The sequence below is a fragment of the Acanthochromis polyacanthus genome, chromosome 8, assembly GCF_021347895.1.
Source record: "Acanthochromis polyacanthus isolate Apoly-LR-REF ecotype Palm Island chromosome 8, KAUST_Apoly_ChrSc, whole genome shotgun sequence".
NCBI lineage: Eukaryota > Metazoa > Chordata > Actinopteri > Pomacentridae > Acanthochromis > Acanthochromis polyacanthus.
This window is the reverse complement of record NC_067120.1, coordinates 20,994,647-21,007,258: the sequence shown is the minus strand read 5'-3', so window position 1 is coordinate 21,007,258 and position 12,612 is coordinate 20,994,647. Positions and strand designations below refer to the sequence as shown.

Sequence of the window (12,612 nt, the reverse complement as noted above, 5' to 3'; positions counted from 1 at the left end):
CTCAACCCAAGGCCAGAGGGACACCGTGAGTTCGGCATTTCTGAGCCCAGACAAGTAACTAGGCATATATGTTGTGCTGTAGTGCTCGTACAGTGCTGCCTTATTGAGGTCTGAGTGTTCTGCGTTGTTGTGGCTAGTGTATCATCCATCTGGAGCCTCAGTAGATGCCACAGCATTGCTAACATATTGAGACACCATGACTAGTGCTGGAGCTGCCAACACAGATGGTGCTGAGCAATGGATCAAGCCAGTTGTAGTGAAAATGTGTAACCAGTGTGATTGTATTTTCACTTTCTACTCACATGCATATATTTAATTAAAATAATATTTTTAGTGCTGCATCATGGGACTGGTTGATTCAGGTTCATTGGCATCATCTCTGAAAATACAAATCCTTCTTGTATACAGAGGAAATATTGGCTTGTCTACTGTGTTATTTTCTCAGTTCAGATTAGTGTATATATAATATCACTTTGGTGTCTTGTATTAAAGGTATAGTGCTGCATATGACTGCAAGCATTTAGAGTTGATGAATGGTATTTTCTCTTGTTGTCTGATTAAATCTGTGGTGTACTGCCCATGCTTGGTTGAGATCTCTCTCACTGCCTTGAAGATCTCAGTGTCACCCTTACACTGTTGACAAATTAAAGCACATGTGTAGTTAATATCACTAATGATAACCATTGCATGTAAATGTACCAGGAGCCTGTTATTGTGTATGTTGGCTCATTGAAATGACTTTTTGAGTCTAGAAGTAAGGCAGTTTTAATGTAATTAATTCCAACTGTGTTCATCCAACAAGCTCAAATGCTTGCTGGGGAAGAGATCTGTTAGTGCACGAAGTCTGCTGAGCTTGTGTTAGACTTAGCAAAGCTCTGGCCAAACAGGGGCAGTGGTAGAGAAGTGAAATTGTGAAAACAGGGTTGCTGGTTTGAAACTGGAAGAGGGGCATCTTGCCTTTGACATTTACTACCACCACTTTGGCACTCTGGAGCAAACTCCTTAATGCCTAATGGCTCAGTTGAAGCTGCTCAGTGAGCAACTGATCCAGTTGGTTGTAATAAAGCCAGGCTCACACTGTAGGAGTTTCTGTCCGATTTAAACCAAGTTTATGTCTCCTGACTATTGGAAAACATATCTGGTCTAGGGATCTGAAATTATGTTTTGCTCAGGATATTTGGGTTATTGATCCAGTCCTAAACCTCCCAGACTGCTTGCAGATTCATCTGGGGTGCCCTATCAATTTCAAAGATGTTTGATGTTTTGAAGTTAAAATTGGGATGGATACAATTATCGTGGAAGCGCCTGTAGCAGCAGACACTGTTACCAAGCAATGATAAGCGTTGTTTTCCTTGAGGCTACATGTATTAAAACTGAACATTAAAATTTCCTCTAAGTCCTCGCTGAAGAATGTACAACCTGAGCTGACATCTTCCCAATGATTTCCTCATCAGACTCCTTAGACCTTCTGCTTTTTTCTCTCTGCAGAGTATTATTGGCATTACAAGTTGTGACTACACAGTCTTTATTTTGTTTCCATCTGCTTCCCAATGAGATCATGTGAGGTAGTGCACTGCTATCCGCTCCCTCTGGCACAATGATCTCAATAGCGTGTTGTATTATGAGATGTACCAATGTTTTCCCATCCTGTAGTGTGTATGACTAAGATTATTGTTAGGATTTTAAAAGCCTCTATAGTGTGAACCTGGCCTCAGCTGCTTGTGATGTGACTTTGTCCAACTGTGTGACTGAGGTAGAGCTGTAAATCTCTACAGTTAGAGCTTCTGCACGGCAGTGGGCCACCCACACACTCACTTCTGTTGCCTGATTAGACCTCTTCTCAGTCTGCGTGGGTGACACAAAGTAGCTTCACTACATACATAAAGGATCATCTGAATACTATTAGCACTTGTGTTAGGTGTTCAGTGTTTAATAATAGCAGTACAGAGGCATTCAGTGTTATCAATGCACTGATTTTGACAAGTAGGTTGCTGGTTCAAGTCACACGTAGTTGGGAGGGTCTTGTCAAATAGCTGCCCCTTTCCTTAGTCACTATTGAAATCGAAAATTTCCCCTCTACAGGATCAATGAAGGTTTAATCTATCTATCTCCCCATTGAGTTACTCTTGTGGAAGTTATTTGAAAGAATTTGTGATGAAGACAATTACTTAAAATAGGCAAAAATGTTGGGTATTTTCTGGATTTAAGAAAGCACCCTAAAAGAAATTGTAAGATCTGAAATAACTTTTTTCAACTTTTTACTGTACTTTATATACGTACCTTTTCCATGCCTATATCCTAGCAACCTGCCACCAGCATTGCTCTACTTGGATCTGCTGTATTTCTTTAACCAATAGAACATAGATCGTGCTTAATTACTGACAAATAGACACGCAAGTGATATTTGTTGTGTTGTTTCAGTTACGAGAAGTACTTCCTGATGTGCTCCCTCACCCACAATGGCAAGAACTTGTTTAAACCGGTCCAGTCCAAGAGAGTGGGCACATACAAAAACTTCTTCTACCACATCAAATGGGACGAACTGTAAGTCCTCTCCTCTCCTCTCCTCTCCTCTCCTCTCCTCTCCTCTCCTCTCCTCTCCTCTCCTCTCCTCTCCTACAACATTTTGCTGTTTATTCTGTCCCTCCATGCTGCTGATGCTACTCTTGTCTCCCAAAGCATCAATTTCCCCATAGCAGTAGCTGTGCTCCCACTGGAGTCCATACTGAGCCTGACTCTGTTCGGGGTTCTGAACCAGAACGCCAGCGGCTCTCCAGACTCCAACAAACAGAGGAAGGGTCCAGAGCTGCTGGGCAAAGTCTCGATGCCCCTTTTTGACTTCAGACGGTGAGGAGAGACAACCAGTCAGTTGTGGCTACACTGATCCTTTTGTGTTTTTTCTGCTTTATGCATTGATATTATATGATAGAGATTCCATCCAAACTTGTTCTCCATAGAAAGGAACTGGTAAAGGAACCCATACTTTTTAATCATGTTAAAAACTGAAAAAGAAAATTAACAAACCTGGAATAAACTGTTTTTTTGTAGCCTGTGGCATCTATAGAAAGCCATTGAGAGTTCATAAAACTTTATGTCCTTGCCACAGTGTTAGGAACAGTTTTTGTGTCATTTCTTGCTCTTGTAGTTTTTTACTTTTGTTGTTGTTTATTTCTGACTTTGTTTTGCAGGGTACTAGCCAGGGGCAGCAGGCTTTTGTGTCTGTGGACATCTGCCCAGGGAGCTGCTGCTGCCACTGGCTCTACAGGCAGCCGCAAGAGGGTACCTGCAGAAAGAATTGTACTGCAGGTTGGTGTTACTGTCTGAAATAGCATCAGTATACATGTGTGATAATGATGCCTTAATATCAGCACTTGCACTAAAAAAATATTTTGAAATGATCATAGATACAGTCCAGAAGTATTTTGATCCTTGCATGTTTTTTTTTGTTCTTTTCTTTACGCTGAATCACAAAATTCAATTCGATAAAGTCATGCATACATTATAATGTCAAATATTTGCTTATTTGAGTTTGGTTCCATCAGTTATAGAACTGTGTGTCAGATACTTAGAATTGTTGTCCTGCTGAGGATGGAATATCACAGAGTGATGTTTGAGGATTTTGGCAGACTGATCACACATATTGCTTCTATGAACACAGATTTTCTGCTTTAGAAGTTTGCTTTTGTTATGAAGTCTTCTCTTGATCATTGATGAGGAAAAATAAATGATGCCGTCCTGTAGAGCATTCTTGAGCTGCTGTGCAGCAATACAGGAAGTCTCTTCACTGTGCAAACATCGCAGTCTACCATGTTGACATTTTTTTAGTTTGTCAGTGTGCACCTGCCTCTATAAAATATATTCAGCTGTTGTTACCTTTGGACTTTGCATACATGCGTATTCACCTTTTTACTCATAATCTTGACATAAAACTTACCCTCAATCTGAATGGCAGCTGTGAGCCATGTGAGCACAGAATATGAAGAACAAAACAATTTTACCTGTCTAAATGCAAAATACTTTTGCTAACAGTGACCTTAAAAGTAAGAGTGCATGAGTGGTACAGGTATATGCAAATATTCTTAATTTAATTTAGATCAGAGGAATAAACTGATTCCAAGTCTGGTATTTATGTTACCATCAGGTGGACTTCCCCAGCTCAGCATTGGATATTTTATACGTTGGACCCAATGAGGCCCCCAGCCCAGAGCCCCACACTCTGGAGGAGCTGGATCCTGACCTCCGACGCAAACTGGAGAAAATCTGCAGCCGAGCTTCCAATTTTGGGTAGGACAGCCTTCCCACATTTTTAAAACTATAAAAGGGAAACTGCAATGCAAAATTCAAAAACCATTTCAACAACTAATGTGCCAGCTTTTTGTGCTGTTTTCAGCTAGAGGGGTTTGTAAGGGGAATTTGGTTTGCAGAAATTACTTCAAATAAAAGCACTGATATCAGTGAATGCCACTTGAGAGGTGGTCTTAATTTTGTTCAGACTGATGTGCAAAACAGATGTGCCTCCTGTACAAACACCAGAGGCTGAAAGCAAAGTGCTGAAGAGTGGACTAACTTACTGAATTTAAATTTGAGCATCTGGATGAGTCCAAAGACTAATATGTATATTTCTTTTCAACATACTACCATGCACATAAATGAGTGTCAAGCCGTGTATGTGAGTTTGTACAGGAGTGTGTCAATTTCACCTCATCAAATTGAATGTATATCCTCCAAATTATAATTGCGACACACTGGCTGCTGGTTGGGCTCGTACATGACATGGCTGAAAGTTGTGTGTTTTGTTTTTTTCGCCCTAAAACATGCAGAGGAACATTATTTTAAGTTAAATGTATCTCCTTCAGCAGTCAGCTTTTTGACTTTCTCTCAGACCACCCAAAATCAGTTTGACTTAGTAGATTTAAGAAGAGATTTTAGAAGATGCCCCTGACTTTGCCAGCCACAGATCTCCATAAACGCCTGTATGTTGCCTGCTCCAGCGTGTCTGTTCTCTTCCAGCTGCTCCCGGCCTAACTAAATGCTCTCTAAATGCCTGCTGCCAGCCAAATCTCCTCTCCACGCTGCCAACATCCATGAGACTCAACCGGCACTTTAGCACAGAGCCCTCTCTCACTGGGCTCTCACCGCCTGTTTTCTGTCCTGCCCATTCATTTCTCCAGCCTCTGTGAGCGCAGGACTTGTGGAGCTGCATTTCCAGTGATATTTCGTGTGTCGTTTTTGTGCATGTATGTGTTTAGTAGTCATTCCCTGAAGCAGACATTTTAATTTTATGGCTAGAGTACATGTGGGTACATGTGGGAATTTAACCTTAGGATTTTTGTTTAAAGTACAGCTTCAAAATTGACATAGTGATCAACCAGAGGACTTCTTGTGCAACGTAACACAGACATACCTTGCAGTGCATGCTGTCAACATTCAATGACAGAAAGTGTCAGACTATTTTAATAGAGTTAAAGAAATTTTTTTTTTTTTTTTTTTTGGTTTGTCTTCCTCAAGGGCAGTGTCGTGTGACTTCCAGGTCTCACGATATGATATATGACTGTATTCTTGTTCCTTTATTTGTTCAGGAAAGGTTATCTGAACACGTAAGCTCTTTTCTACATTCTTTCTTCTGTTTCTTGTATTTCCAGTTAGGTACACAGTTACAAACTCTTTCACATATTTTCGAGTTTCCTCACTAACAAGATAGTGACAGTCCTTCTTGTGGAGTTTATATTTTGTGTTTGTGTGGACTTCAAGTGTGTAAAATTCATTGCTCACTTTGGAATAAGTGGGATTTTACTGAAGTGGTCTTTCTTTAGTCCGGTCTGTTTTAATCATTATTGTTGATCCATCCCAGGTTGACTCCTCTTTTGGAGTCCCCTTCTACTTTTTTTAAGCTTATTTTTACAGTGAAACTGAAAGACTAAATGTGAAACATCTGAGTTAGATATGATGGCTAAATCAGGTCAAAACATTGCTGGGAAAACTTGCATTTTTTTCATTTCATCTACATGTTTCTGTATTTTTAAGCAAATTTCAAACCGCGTTCCCTCATCTCGTCTGTTTTCGCTCCGTCTCCAGGCTGAAGCGGCCAGATCATCAGCTCCTGTGGGACCATCGGCTCCACTGTCGGAGGGACCACCCCAGCAGCCTCCCTAAGGTGTTGGCCAGTGCGCCCAGCTGGGACTGGGCCAGCATGGCTCACATCCACTCGCTGCTGCACCACTGGCCTGTCCTGCCCCCCGTCATTGCGCTGGAGCTTCTTGATTCAAAGTACCCACTGTGCTCAATACTTACCCTGATAGAATATAGAATATGCTTTCCCGTGCATTAGATTATAGTACAGTGTAGAGCTAATATAATACATGTGTTATTTTTTTGGTTATTGTGTCTAATTGTAATGTTTGTTTGTGTAGGTTTGCAGATACTGAGGTGAGAAGTGTGGCTGTTAGTTGGATTGAGAAGAGCAGTGATGATGAGCTGGCTGACTACCTGCCACAGCTAGTACAGGTATAGCACACACTCTTATATATACTTTATTAGCACTTTTAAAACAACTCTTACTCACTTACTGATTCATTTACTGCTGAGCATCTTATGTATTCACTCATGATTCCTCCAATTACACTGCAAAGTCACTTTTCTTTTTTTGTCTCTTCCAGGCTTTAAAGTTTGAGTGTCACCTCAAAAATGCCCTCGTCATGTTCCTGCTGTCCAGAGCACAAGGCAACATCAACATCGCCCACTACCTCTACTGGTGAGTCCGCGACACTGAAGCAAACACAACCAGTCACCACAGTTGTTTCCAGACAGACATGTGAGATGAAATGTTGCAATAAATCCTTTTGTTCAGTGCTAAAGTAAATAAACCGGCCTCCAGACCGTATGAAGAAGAAAAATGGTATTTCAGTTAGGGCTGAGCACTTAAATGCAAATATGTTTACATTGCTGTAAATGGTGTTATTTATCAGACCTGTGTAGGGCTGCAATGAGTAATAAATTAATTGTGAAACTATTTAATAATCGACTAAACAGTTTCAGTAAGAAAAAAAATCTAAATTGTCTGATTCTAACCCCTCAAATCTATTCATTTTTTAGGAGTTGCATTTTCTACTAAATTTTAAAAAATGTTTCTACCGTCTTTCCTATTTTATGAGAGTAAACCGAACATCTTCGAATTAAGCAATGAAAATAGTCAACATCTTTTCTAGTAGATTACTTGACCATGACAGCAGTCTTAGTTGCAGCCCTAAATCTGTGCTGTACATCTCATTTGTCTGCGAGGCTAGCTGTCTCACCACAGGTTTGCCTCAGTTCCTGTGTTTTCTTTTGTTTAGGTTGTTAACTTTACTTATTGAAACATATTTTAAAACCCTAAAAAGCACTGAAGCTTTTAGAAGAGAATACTGTAATTGTAGCCTACCTATTGAGTCCAACTCTTAGAGATGCTGCTGAGATGCAAATTCAAATGTTTGCTACAAAAAAATGAACAATTGTACAATGGCTAATGTATTTCATTACCAATGAAGGCAAGTTCAACTGCAGGAGAACATTACTCTTGAATTTAAGCTGTTGCAATGTGTAATTGTTGCAGGCTTCTAAAGGACGCTGTGCAGGACCCAGCCTGGGGGCGGCGCTATGAGCGGGTGCTGGGTGCCCTGCTGTGTCTGTGTGGAGGCAAGCTGAGGGTGGAGCTTGAGAAACAGACTCACCTGGTCACCCTGCTGGGAACTGTGGCAGAGAGGGTCAGACAGGCTGGGGGATCCACACGGCAGGTCAGTCTGTGTTCCTTTGTACTCAAGACCAAATAATATATGGCTCTGATTGTGTGTGTTTGTCTGTATTCACATCTATGTATGTGTGTTTATTTTTGTTTGTGTTTAGGTAGCGCTGCAGGAGGGTCTTGAAAACGTGCAGAACTTTTTCCAGAGAAACAGCTGCCGGCTGCCGCTCAGCCCCAGTCTGGTGGCAAAGGAGCTGAATGTCAAGGTAACACAGTTAGACAGCAGCATCACTGCAAGTAGTAGCATTGCTACAAGAAACAGTTTTAGTAATTTAGGTAGCTTTCTCTGGTGGAAAATAGATTATTGATCAAGTAGTGCATTAGCGTCCACACAAGCTGTGTTTTCCAGAACATTTCTGGAGCAGAAAGCACAGAACAGCTTCTAATGCATTCTGAAAATAAATGCTAACATGAACATATATGTAGCCAGAAACACTTCCATGTGACCGTTTCACTACTGGCCCATCCTTAGTGCTGTCTGCCAACACCAGCTATGTGCTTTATTAACTGTAGGCTGAAGATTAATAAAATTAGATGTCAGTCATGTAAAAAAAAAAAAAAATCTGATTAATGTAACAGGGCTGCACAGTGACTCAGTGATTAGCACTGTCGCCTTGAAGCTAGAAGATCCAAAGTTTGCGTCTTTCTGCGTGGAGTTTGCATGATCTCCTTGTGCATGTGTGGGTTTTCACCAGGTAGTCCAGCTTCCTCCACAGTCTACAAACATGCTGAGGTTAACTGGTAATTCTAAATTGTCGGTAGGTGTGAATGTAAGTGTGCTTATTTGTCTCAGTGATAGACAGGTGGCCTGTCCAGGGTGTCCCCTGCCTTCACCCTAAGTTAGCTGGGATAGACTCCCATTTCCCCCACGACCCTAATGAGGATTCAGCGGTGTGTAGATAATGGATGGATAGATGATTGATGTAGCAAACAACTCTTGCTCTGTTGGGCCCTACCCTCAGTGTAGTGAAGCTGTATTTAATATTGGATACCCCATGACTTGGTTCATTTCCCTGTCCAAATGCCTTCTCCAACACTACACACAATTCATGAGTAATGAGAAGTTGTCAATTTTGTATGAGCAAAAATCAGAGTCTCTGCAGAATTTGGCTGGAGTTTAGAAATGTATTCAGGTCAATACACCTTTCACACCGCACTAGATAAAACTGATTGCCTGTTCTGAGCTCACAACATTACCACAGAATAGAAATGCACAGAAAGCAGCAGAAGAAGAAAACCTCGATTGAAGTTTTGTGCGCAAAACAGGAACAGCCACACCTCTGAGGTTCAAACCACTGAGAAAACCACTGAGAAAGCAAGCTCATTAAGCTACAGTTTCACCAAAATATGAAACACGAGTGCATGTATTCTCAAATACAATACAGATATTTATCACAGATAACGAGATGCCCACAGAGGAGTGTGTCTGAATCATCCTGGTTACCTCTGAGGTTCAGCAGCCTGCAAAACTCAGCCTGAACAGAGACAGTCAGTTTAAATCATACTTTAATGTTGACTTCTATTGCACTTTTACATACATGCATCCTATGTGGATATGATCAGACACAGTTTATATGAGTTCCATGTACATCTAACCACATCAGTGTGAGTTCACCAGACATAAAATGTTTTCTGCATGTGTCTTTACTCAAAAACAATTTGTCATTCTACTGCCGTCTTTGTATGGCACAGTTTGTGTTCTGGGTGGTTGAAACAACACAAACAGTCTTTAAAACATTTTACAATAAATCAAAGGAATATAAAAGAGGAAAAACAATACTGGGTTCTTTTAAAGTGTGTCTGAAAACAGCATAACAGTGTGATGTAGTGCAAATAAAGTGTTTGTGTTTGTGTGTAGGCCTGTTCCTTCTTCAACTCCAACGCAGTTCCCCTCAAGCTGGCACTGGTCAACGCCGACCCGCTGGGAGAAGAGATCAATGTTATGTTCAAGGTACTACATGCACACACATTATTGAAAATGAATCTACTGAGCAGAAGTTCCAACAGTGTCTGAGAAACAATTGTTGTGAATCTGCACACACGTTCCATTGGTTTAAAGTGGAGAAGTGTCATCAGGTTCACCCAAGTTTGTTGTGACCAACTGTTGTTTACAAGCTTCTCTTCTGAGTGCTGCACCCCCTGGTGGCTGAAGTGAAATCAAACCAGTGTTAATAAAAGTGCATTGTGTTTGTGTGATGTGCCTCTTTCTGCATCAGGTGGGGGAAGACCTGAGGCAGGACATGCTGGCTCTTCAGATGATTCGCATCATGGATCGCATCTGGCTGCAGGAGGGGCTGGACCTCCGCATTGTCAACTTCAAATGCATCTCTACTGGGAAAGACAAAGGTAACAGACAGTCACATATGGGCACACTGCATTAAGTCGACTTTTAAATGTAAATTTATGAGCAAAACATAGACATATTGTAGAAACTTCAGACAAGACCTTTTTGTCTGTTAAGTCTAAAATGACCAAAGAAAGAATAGTTTTTTGTTTTCACTGAAATGCTGTTTTATCAGAAGGATGTATTCAGTTGCTGTCACTGGTGGCACTGAATAGACTTATTAACCCAGTCCTGTCATCTAACTAAACTGTTAAAACTGTAACCATAAAAACAAATAATTTTGGGAATTTCTGTCTGCTTTCTTCTTGGTTGACGGCTTTGGAGGGACAGATTTCACTGTTCCACACATGGTGCTTTTCTCCCTCGACTTTTCACTCTCTCTCTTTTTTTTCCCCATTGTTTCATACAATTTCATCAGCCACTAGTATTCTGGTCATCAGCACTAGAGTTTCTAGCATCTTACTGTTTTTCCTAAGACCAAGTTGAAAAACAGAGATATTGACATATTGAGCTTAAAATGATTGTTCAGGGCACATCCATGTGAAGTCATGGAAATGTCATTCCACTTTGAGAAGATGCCAGTCTGACATTCTGATCATCCTTGGCCATACAATACATTCGGAAAGATGGGGCGCACAGAGCTTGTGTGCGTTCTTGTGTTAATACAAGCTTTGTTGTTGCTCAGGTATGGTGGAGCTGGTGCCGTCCTCTGACACCCTGAGAAAGATCCAGGTGGAGTATGGTGTCACTGGATCCTTTAAGGACAAGCCGCTAGCAGAGTGGCTCCGCAAGTACAACCCTGCTGAGGATGAGTATGAGAAGGTACACTCAAACGATCTGCTTGCATTTGCATGTTTGAAGGAGAACAGCTGTGAAGCTACCACTTCAGACCCATGGCAGCTGTTGATGAATTGCATACAAAGTGAAAAATGTAATCCTATCATACAGTTCAATTTTTATTAACAGATTCATGTCAGAGCCAGTGTTCTTTCAGTCGATATTGCTAAAATGCATTCTGTTCCCTACATACTGAAGCTATTTATATCAACATAAATCACATCCATTCTGAATCTGTTACACCACAATCTGCTTTCTAATGTCTTATTATACAAAGAAAAGGCAGAATTATTCGAATGATACTGTAGGATTCCTTTGATAAACGCACACGGTTGGTGTATTATTGAAGTTTATAGCTGCCGTAAAACTTTGTGACCTTTGCCGCTTATAAATGTGAAACCTTACTCCCAGCTCCTAACCTCTGAACCGAACAATTTACTGCACAAAATGTGACCCTGAATTTTAGCAGTCTACCGAAGTCTCAAGAATATTTTTCAGAATCCCAGTGTTTGCTTGAAAAACCTGGAAAACATGGCAATCCCCTTTGCAGTAAAGTCTCAACACCCTGTGACAAAAATATTACACAGAAGTATTGTAATACTTGCTAAGTAGACAAAATATGTCTCTTCTGTTCTCTCCATCTTTCTAGGCCTCGGAAAACTTCATCTACTCCTGTGCCGGATGCTGTGTCGCAACCTATGTACTTGGCATCTGTGATCGTCATAACGACAACATCATGCTGCGCTCCACTGGTCATATGTTTCACATCGACTTTGGCAAGTTCCTGGGCCACGCACAGATGTTCGGCAGCTTCAAAAGGTGATAATGAAATCGCTTGTATACATGTGTGCAATTACTTGTCACGTAAAATATGCTTGGTGTGCTGTGAGGGTTTTCTGTAAGCATGTGACGGTATGTGTAACCGGCTCAAACAAAATAAGGTTGAGCATGAAAGGTTGTGGGTTTGGTACGCCTCGTAAACCAAAAATTACTGCTGAAGTCATTTATGTCTATTTAAGCACAGTCCTGTAATGAAAATTCTACAGCGCAAGCTCGACCCGAAGCATTTTGGCAGTGCACTTGTTGTGGAAATATTGCCATGACGTTTAACATGTTAAATAACAAAACCAATAATAGGCATGAAATGGTCAGAGTTGGAAAGAGGAGCGCTTATAAGAGGGTTGTATGTACAGTGAGTAGTATGCATGCTATAAATATTAGTTATCTGAACAGCATGAGAGGTTTTGCCTGAGCAAAATGAGCAGCGCTAATAAAACCTTCCAAAGTCTGTCCACTAATGAGTACAGTAATGCAGTGTGCTGTGGTATGAAGTTTGGCAGGGTCACAGCCTTCCTAAACCTGCTAGTGTGGGTGTGGAGCTTCCTGTAACACCTGCTGGATGAGAGCAACGTAAAAAGTTCAGGTTGAGATGTATGCTTGATAATGCTTTTCTCCCTGTCCAGCATTAGAGTTAAATGCTCTCAGTGCTGGGTTACTGGCTGCCAGAGATCCACTGGGCAGTTTTCGTCACTCACTAATGCTTCATGATCTGATTCAGAGCAATTTCTGTATCACACTTTGTCAGTTTTATTAAATATGTACAATGTGTTAACTCACCCTACGTGCTTCAGTCGGCCTTCCTGCAGTCAGAGCC

At 41.1% G+C, this 12,612-nt stretch overlaps 1 protein-coding gene across 1 annotated transcript in view; it reads left to right on the top strand.

Moving 5' to 3' along the window:
• pik3c2a (phosphatidylinositol-4-phosphate 3-kinase, catalytic subunit type 2 alpha) overlaps window positions 1-12,612 on the top strand; it is a 51,222-nt gene that overhangs the window by 28,347 nt on the left and 10,263 nt on the right. Inside the window, exons 12-24 of the mRNA XM_022202621.2 lie at window positions 2,422-2,544; window positions 2,680-2,847; window positions 3,189-3,306; window positions 4,142-4,284; window positions 6,076-6,267; window positions 6,411-6,504; window positions 6,657-6,751; window positions 7,589-7,769; window positions 7,879-7,983; window positions 9,636-9,728; window positions 9,994-10,123; window positions 10,807-10,943; window positions 11,608-11,777. Coding sequence (XP_022058313.1) covers window positions 2,422-2,544; window positions 2,680-2,847; window positions 3,189-3,306; window positions 4,142-4,284; window positions 6,076-6,267; window positions 6,411-6,504; window positions 6,657-6,751; window positions 7,589-7,769; window positions 7,879-7,983; window positions 9,636-9,728; window positions 9,994-10,123; window positions 10,807-10,943; window positions 11,608-11,777 — 1,749 coding nt within the window. The remainder of the gene's footprint in view (window positions 1-2,421; window positions 2,545-2,679; window positions 2,848-3,188; window positions 3,307-4,141; window positions 4,285-6,075; window positions 6,268-6,410; window positions 6,505-6,656; window positions 6,752-7,588; window positions 7,770-7,878; window positions 7,984-9,635; window positions 9,729-9,993; window positions 10,124-10,806; window positions 10,944-11,607; window positions 11,778-12,612) is intronic.